This window comes from Oratosquilla oratoria, chromosome 19, assembly GCF_046742065.1.
Source record: "Oratosquilla oratoria isolate Oo_2021 chromosome 19, ASM4674206v1, whole genome shotgun sequence".
Lineage (NCBI taxonomy): Eukaryota > Metazoa > Arthropoda > Malacostraca > Stomatopoda > Squillidae > Oratosquilla > Oratosquilla oratoria.
This window is the reverse complement of record NC_134795.1, coordinates 22,446,648-22,455,859: the sequence shown is the minus strand read 5'-3', so window position 1 is coordinate 22,455,859 and position 9,212 is coordinate 22,446,648. Positions and strand designations below refer to the sequence as shown.

The 9,212-nt window shown below is 42.0% G+C and overlaps 1 protein-coding gene across 1 annotated transcript in view; it reads right to left on the bottom strand.

The window, feature by feature from the left end:
- Window positions 1–7,591, bottom strand: part of LOC143035513 (G-protein coupled receptor Mth2-like) — a 25,578-nt gene extending 17,987 nt beyond the window's left edge. Inside the window, exons 1-2 of the mRNA XM_076202378.1 lie at window positions 5,946–7,591; window positions 443–521 (exon numbers count right to left, since the gene is read on the bottom strand). Coding sequence (XP_076058493.1) covers window positions 443–521; window positions 5,946–7,515 — 1,649 coding nt within the window. The 5' untranslated portion in view covers window positions 7,516–7,591. The remainder of the gene's footprint in view (window positions 1–442; window positions 522–5,945) is intronic.
- Window positions 7,592–9,212: the final 1,621 nt, after the last annotated feature.

Sequence of the window (9,212 nt, the reverse complement as noted above, 5' to 3'; positions counted from 1 at the left end):
CTTCATCCATTTCAATAGTTTTCTTTGTATCCCTCCTATGGTTTCCAGTTTTCTTAATAATTTTTGTGTGGTACTTTATCGAAAGCTTTTTGGAAATCTAGGAACTCACAATAAGCCCATCCATTCCTTTCTTGTATTATACTATTAGTCTTGAATGGAAACAAAATTAAATTTGTGGCATATGACTTTCTCTGTCTCAATCCGAATTGTCTCGGGTTATATTGGTTTCCTCCAGATGTTTTGTCCATCTATTTTTAATAACCTTTTCACAAATTTTGGCTACTGTATTTGTAAGGGAGACCGGTCTGTAATTGGTTGGGTCTTCCTTTTTTTATATATTAGTATCATATTTGTATTTTTTCATTGTTCCTGTATTTTCCTTCTTCGTGTGTGTGTATGTGTAAGTGTGTGTATAAGGTGTGCTTTAGAAGTTGTGACTTACCCAATGTATCGCCATATGTCAAAGCAAATGACATTGAGCCAAAAGAAACTCCAAAGGAAGAATAGCTGAATCGCAAATCCTGCAAATACAAATATAAATATCTATAGAATAAAAGAAAAAATCGTACAAAGACAATTAATAATCAGATAAACATAGTGATATTGATAGATATAAAAGCAGTTTACATTGTGTGTGTGTGTGTGTGTGTATGTGTGTGTGTGTGTGTGTGTGTGTGTGTGTGTGTGTGTGTGTGTGTGTGTGTATATATGTGTGTGTGTGTGTGTGTGTGTGTGTGTGTGTGTGTGTGTGTGTGTGTGTGTGTGTGTGTGTGTGTGTGTGTGTGTGTGTATGTGTGTGTGTGTGTGTGTATGTGCGTGTGTGTGTGTGTGTGCGTGTGTGCGTGCGTGCGTGCATGTGTGTGTGTGTGTGTGTGTGTGTGTGTGTGTGTGTGTGTGTGTGTGTGTGTGTGTGTGTGTGTGTGTGTGTGTGTGTGTGTGTGTGTGTGTGTGTGTGTGTGTGTGTGTGTGTGTGTGTGTGTGTGTGTGTGTGTGTGTGTGTGTGTGTGTGTGTGTGTGTGTGTGTGTGTGTGTGTGTGTGTGTGTGTGTGTGTGTGTGTGTGTGTGTGTGTGTGTGTGAACAAACTGGACAATGAAAGAGTGTACACAAAAAACATTCATGACTTTAGGAGCAAACTAGACACTGCGAGATACAAAGGCGGGACACTACGAGCGTAGGTCCCTTTCCTGCAAAATATAACTACTTAAAATAGGTAGGAAAATACATAGAATATCGAGCACTAGGCAGAAGATATTTGTCATCCATACAAAATGGCAGTTGAAGGGCTGACTCAGTGAGAGAGAGATTATATTATCATTATTTCTCAATATAGCCGGGATGCCCCACATCCAAAATCTCCTCTTATGGTCGCATCTTCCATATTAGATTATGGATAAGTTCAGCATTCCACTCCATCACGGCGAAAAGTAGACATCAAGCAAATGGTAAGAAGAGTTTCCGCGCTTAAGAAAAACGATCAATGTTTACATACAGCAGTATTCAAACGGGTGTTTGATTATTGCCATAATATACATACATATACCAAGGCTTTTTCCCCCTTCCAAGGGAGGTAGCCAAAAAGGGAAAGGCATAAAAACACTCCCACTTATTTCATCCCTACATACACTCCACACCCCTCCCACCCTCCCTCTCATCTGAGCACCTCCTGGATGACGGGTCATCCCTGCACCCTGCCCACCGCCCTGGGTCAGAAGCAGTGTCGCAAGACACAGTACATCCACAGCAAGGCCGCTTCATTTAATCGGCGACCCCCCTCTCCGTCCCCCTCTGCATATAAGGCGAGGACGGGGAGAAATCCCTTCGGGCTGCGTCAAAATTTACTCACACATACTACCCCGCCCCCCCCCCCGCCTATTCCTCCTCATGCAGTCACAACATCATCCATATACAACCATTCTCCACTCACCTCTGTCTTCCGTCCTCTCCCTTCCTTCCTCAACAGACATTCCCCTCTTCCCCAAAGCCCCCTTCACCCCATCCATCCACCTCATCCTAGGACGTCCCCTCATGTTCACTCCCTCCACATCTGCCTTCCATACCTCTTTTACTAGTCTTTCTTCACTCATTCTTTCCATGTGTCCAAACCATCCTAATATTCTTTCATCAACCCTATCTCCCAAATCCTTTTTCACCCCTGTTCTCCTCCTCACCTCCTCATTTCTCACTCTATCCAGCCTAGTAACCCCCACCATACTTCTCAGACACCTCATCTCAAACACATTCAAACTCCTTCTCTCTTCTCTTATATTCCACGTTTCTGCCCCATACAGTGCTGTTGGCACAATCACTCCTTCATACAGTCTCCTCTTCGCATCCATTCCCAAATGTCTATTCCTCATTACACTCTTTAAACCACCAAGGCATTTACTCGCTTCTCTCAATCTACATTCTACCTCCACCTTCACTCCACCTTTTCCTGCTACACTTGCACCCAAGTATCTAAAACTATCCACTTCCTCCAGTCGCTCTCCCTTAATGTTCACTTCCAGTCTACTGCCACTTTCACCCCTTGTACATCTCATCACCTTACTTTTACCCACATTTATCTTTAGCTTTCTTCTATCACATACTCTCCCAAACTCTGCCACCAGCTTCCTCAATCCCTCCTCTGACCCTGCCACAAGCGCAGTGTCGTCCGCAAACAACAGCTGGCTCACCTCCCACTTTTCTCCATTTTCTTTAACCATCTCCAATCCCTGACCCACTACCCTTGCATTCACCTCTCGCACCACCCCATCCATGTATAAGTTGAACAGCCAGGGCGACATAACGCATCCTTGACGAAGTCCCACCTTTACTTCAAACCACTCACTCTCTCCATTTCTAATCCTGACACATGCTCTACTACTCTCATAAAAACTCTTGACAGCTCCCAAAAGCTTTCCTCCTATCCCATAAATCTGCATAACCTCCCACAGTGCCTTTCTGTCTACCCTATCATAAGCCTTTTCCAGATCCATAAAAGCCCAAAAAACATCCTTCCCCTTTCCTATAGCTTTCTCACATATCTGTCTTACCACAAAGATCTTATCTACACAACCTCTACCTGTCCTAAATCCACACTGTTCCTCACCAATTACTCCTTCTGTTCCTCTCCTAATCCTCTCAATTAAGATCCTCCCATAAGCCTTCCCTACTACACTCAACAGGCTAATCCCTCTGAAACTACTACATTCACACTTGTCCCCTTTTCCCTTGTAAAGAGGAACTATACAGGCACTTCTCCAGTCCTCCGGTACTCTACCCTCTCTCCAGCAAACATTAAATAACCTCACCAACCAGTCCACCATCACTGAACCTCCCTTTTTCAGACATTCTGCATGGCATCCATCCAGACCAGGTGCCTTACCTACTTTCATCATCTTTACAACTACCTTCACCTCATCCTTCCCTATTTCTCTTCCATTCTCCTCACTCCTCACTCTCATTTTCTTCGCATTTCCCACTGCAACTATCTTTCCTTCCCTATCCTCCTTCACATTTAGCAACTCCCTAAAATATTCTGCCCATCTTCCCCTTACTGCCATCTCTTCCATTATCATCTCTCCATCTGTACCTTTTACCTTTTCTTCCCTACTTGATTCGCCTCCTCTTCCTCTCTTAATTTCTTTCCAAAACATCTTTTTATTACTTTCAAAATTTTCTGTCATACTCCTACCCCATTTCACATCTGCTCTCCTCTTTGCCTCCTTTACCTTTTGCTTTACTTCTCTTTTCTTTTCTTTGTACGTCTCATACGACTCCCCCGTCCTCTTTTGTAACCAATCTGTGAATGCTCGCTTCTTCTCTTCTACAACCTTCTTCGTTTCCTCATCCCACCATTCACTACCCTTTCTTCTATTTCCCCCTGCCCTTCTTGTTTCACACACCATCCTTGCACACTTTAAGACTCCCTCCTTGAACCATCCCCATTCCTCCTCCACACCCATCTCTGCTCTATCCTTTACTCCCTCCCACTCCTCCTTCAGCTTCTTTTCGTACTCCTTCTCCTTTTCCTTTTCATTCAAGGAGTTCACTCTAAGAACCTCCCTACCTTTTGTCCCTTTCCTCTTTCTCCATCTATCCTCCACTCTCAGCTTACCTTCCACCAAAAAATGATCTGATATTCCCCCACCCTCTCCCCTTAGCACATGTACATCCTTAACTCTTCCTATCATAATCCTATTTACCACTACATAATCCATTAGCGCTCTATCTACCACCCTTCCCTCCACCACCCTCTCCCATGTGTACTTATGCTTGACTTTCTTCCGAAACACTGTATTTGCTATCATCAACTCTCTTTCTAGACACATTTCCACCATCAACTCTCCACTACGATTCTTTCCTGGAACTCCACACTTCCCAACCACTCCATCGATTGGACCATTTCCCACCCTAGCATTAAGGTCTCCCAGTACTATTACATTGACATTTCTTCCTAAACCCTCTATGCACTCATTTAAATCTATCCAAAAGACCTCCCTTTCTTCCACGCTCTTCTCACTGCCAGGCCCATATGCACTTACAAAGACCCACATCTCCTTTCCCAGTTTCACCTTCATCCACATTATCCTTGAGGAAACCTCCTTCCACTCCACTACCTCTTTACCTATCTCCTCACTCAATAGAATAGCCACCCCTTCCCTCCCTCGCCCTCTCTTCACTCCTGATAACCTCCCACTTACATTCCCAAACTTACACTCACCCTTCCCTTTCAACTTAGTTTCACTCAAAGCCAACACATCCATCTTTCTTCTCACAAACATACTACCTATCTCTTCCCTTTTACTCTCATCTGTACCACATCCACGCACATTAAAAGACCCAAACCTTAGGGTGCTGGCCCGAGGCCCTCCAGCACCCCTTATGCCTTCACTTTCCAATTTAGGAATTTGCCCCGTGGGGCTACAGGGAGAAGGATGCCTAGTCCCTCTCCCCGTCCCTTTCTTCTCGCCTCTTACGATCCAAGTGGGAAACTTGGTGGCAGTATTCTTTTCCCCGACCACAGGGAATTCCCCCATTACAGAAAGAGAATACTCAGAGAAATGGTACAGGACAGCAACAAGGGGTTGGGGGACAGCATAACGGAGGGACAGTCGTAGTATAAAAGTGTCATCATTTCTCTATGAACAGAATTTCTTCTATCATAGACAAAATGATGTGTGGCTCTGGTCCGTAGGGGCGCCCCATATAGACCCTAAAGTATCGACTGCATGCTACTTTGCCACAATAACAAGCAGCCAATACCCCAGACATTAATATACATTCCATAAATTTTGTTTTCTATCATAAGAAATTTCATACTATTAAATAACTTATCTTATTACTGGATAATTTTGTACATAGATTTCAAATATACCGTATATATGAATACTATTAACATGTATCTTCAGTTATTTTAGCCCGGATCTCTTTCAAGGTGTGAACTACAGCGGTATTGCGTTGGGCATCCCTAGGCTCGGATTCCAACCCAAATCCTTCACCACTGGACGAAATCCATCCCAAGGCTCGGAATCTAACCATCCGTTGACTAGTGTAACCGTACCTTTACCTTCTTCAACAGAATTTCTTCTGTTCCATATATCCTCATCATACTTCAGAAAGTCTCACTGTCGACTTTATCGTACGCCCTTCTCAAATCCATAAAAGCCAAAAAAATAGTTTTACCTTTTGTTGCAAATTATACATACCTACACGACTGCAAATTTTTTATCTACTTACCCTAATGGTAATAGCAATAACACTATATAACAGTAACAATAATGATGGCAAAAAATAATTATATTGTAATAGTAGTAATGATGTTAAAATTATATTAACAATGATAGCAACAAAATAAGTAATAGTGTTAGTACTGTTGAAATGGTAGCAATAATGACAGTAATAAACTAAATTCAAATGAATCGAGATTTTTTTCCTTGATTGTAAACAACTCATTCCTTACCTGTGGAGATACAAAACCCTCTAGGTGGGTGTGCTGGCATCCAAGTGAGTGTGAGGAGTGCCAACTCTGCAAGGAACAAGGAGGCCACGTGGGAGAGAAGACTAAGCCCCTGCAAGTTCTTAAGTTCAGTGATACAAAAGTAGAAGATTAATGTGATGAGCAGGAATATACAAGAAATTATGAGAGCTGGAGTTTTGAAGTATGGTGAGAGTAGTAGCCAATTCGAAGGTACTTGTGCTGGAGCGTAACAAGCATGTAGGGTCAGATTGGGCACCCCATTATTAAGAACATGATCGACACAGTATAAATCATGGCTCCAGTAATTCCTGTACGAACCAGGCATGTACACGTCTCCCTCTTCCATTATGTAAAACTCTTCACTTTCATTGTCCGGGCTTGACATTTTGTACCCCGAACCACACACCGGGAATTCACTGATCACTTTCTTTCCCGATTCTGACTCAATGGGTTTCAGATCATAATCAACGATATCTAATTTTAGTTCCTCTCCGTATTCGACACATAACATGCTTTTTAGCACTTGCCCCCTAGGGCAACATTTTCGTATGCAGGAGGTTGGGTCGGAGCAGTGTTTTTCGTACTCTTTGACGGGATCACTGTAGCAGAGGTAGTAATTGCTCGCATCGGCACCGTCCTGACCCAATGCCTCCTCTAAACAGAAAGTACCCTGACCTCGTAGTATATAATGCGATGGTATGATCAACCTGCCTTTGTTAATCATTGTATTGTTTTTGCTTATAGACCATATATTACCGTTCTTGCACTCGAAAAACTCATTCTGTTCAGTGCCATTAGAATGCCAAGGTTGTTGGATACCAGGGTCACCTACACAACCTGTCTTTGTCATGCGAAACCCATCAGGACAGCATCTTTTAACGACAGAAGCTGGAGAGGGAGTAGTTGTGATTGTGGGAGGGATGGGAGGAGAGAGTGGAAGAAGAGAAGAGGGAGGAGAAGATAGGTTGTGTGATATTGGATACGAAGAAGACACGGTGCTATCTTGGATTACAGTTAGAGGGGTGGTTGTTTGGATCTCGTGCACTATTGGGGGAATCTTTTGGTTCTCAGGCACTGCTTGAGACGTTTTTTGGGTTTGAAGCACCGTTTCAGGGATCTTTTTTGTTTCAAGCAATATCTGAGGCGTCTCTTGGATCTGTGGCACTGTTTGATGGATATCACGAACTGGAGATAATGTTGATTGGATTCTCTGAATATTAGACACTGTTGTACGAATCTCCTGGATTTCGTGACCTTCAGTTTCTCTCAGCGGAGTTTTTGAGGTAATGGGCACATGACTGATATCGTCTGTGACATCAGTGATGACTTCAGTACCTTCAGTCAGGAAAAGGGTAGTAGACAGTAAAGGGATGATGGTTGGTAGGCCATGGGTCACTGAGGAGACGTGATTGGGGGACATAAAGGGAGTGGATGTTTTTTCTTCCTTTTCTTCTATAGGACTCCCAATGGCATTCCCACAAAAATATAGGGCAACCAGTAACCTGGTTCTCAAGCTCTTTCCTATTCTACTCATGACCAAATCTTGGAGCATTGTTTCCTTTCTTGGTATCTAAACTGTGTCCTTTTCAGTAAACATACTTTTATTTTTCCATCCTCCATCCAGATGAGAGGGCCTGTAAAAGGAATGAGACAAACCATTAAATGGAAGCAAATCAAGTGTTCTGGATGTGTAATATCAAAATACAATCTTGGGAATGGGATCAGGCGTCTGTCTTATTTGACTACTACTCGTATAAGCACGTAAAGATTCTCAGGCTTTTTTCACCAAGGATACTCCTTTGTCCCACTCATTAATATATCATCAATGATAATAACCTGGTATTCTTTATTGGCAATTATCATATTACCAGTGCTCTATTACTGATAACCATGTCTTTGCCGTGAAACAATATGAACCAAAATTTCTCTAGATAATCTATTTTATAGTTACAATTATACTGTAATTATCATAGTTACATGATTATAGGTGCACTTATATAGTTATAGCTACATACCTGGTCATAAATTTAAACATAATTAACGTTAGTTGCACATATCATAGTATTTCTAGTTAAACTGATATAGTAATAGTATTAGCAGCAACAACAATAGTAGTATTGGTAGTAGAGGCTTTAGGTATGTGCGGGGGCATAAAATAGGATGCGAGGCGTTCACGTCACTAGGAAAATATGGAACCAGACTACAAAGCAATCTAAATGGTCGATGCATTCAACAACATAGAGAGGCCACCATACACAGCAACAAGATCAAGTGTCCAGCCATGGCCAAGTATGTGGAGAATACATAAAAGGAACCAGCAGAGTTTGTCGTCACCAACAGTGTTGGAAAGAAAAAGACGTAAGTGGAGATCATTCAGTCACCGGAAACTAATACTCAGTGAGACCCGGTGGACACTCCTAAGATATGAATGCCCATTAGATGTGCTACCTAACAGATGCTCCTGTGGTGCACCATTTGATCCAAATCACACGATGATATGAAAGAAGGGTGGGTCTATTAGCACGAAACATGACGAAGTAAAGGACCTCATGACCCAAATCCTTTGTAAGATTTGCAGGGATGTGACAGTCGAACCAAGGCTACATGTCAGATGAATCGCGAATGGACGTCAACACAAGAAATATCTGGGCACGGAGACAATTGTCCCTCATTGACATACGTATATTTGACCCAATGGCTCCCCGCCAGAGACTTAACTATTGAGGAGGCCCACTCTCGAAATGAAAGTGAAAAAAAAAAAAAATCAAGAAGTACGAGGGGCGTATATAGAATGTGGATCAGGGCTCATTCACTCCTGTAACATTCATGACTTCAGGTGGGATGGGCCCAAAGTCGAAGACATTCCTTGCACGATTGGTAGAGGTGATGGTGGAAAAGAATAAAGAATCAATGAGCAATATTGTGGCGTGGGTGAGTTGTAAACCAATTCTCACTCATATGTTTGAGAAATAACAAGTCTCCATTCAAAGCCTCGATTTTGAGCAGAATGTATTAGAAAGTCGGATAAATGAAAAATACAAAACAAATAAATAATGTAAATGAAATAATATGAAATAATATAAATGAAATATTATGAATGAAATAGATAATGTGAATGATATAGATAATATGAATGAAGTAGATAATATAAATGAAATAGATCATGTAAATGAAATAGATTATGTAAATCAAATAGATAATACAACTGAAATAGATCATATAAATAAGATAGATAATATAGTTGAAATA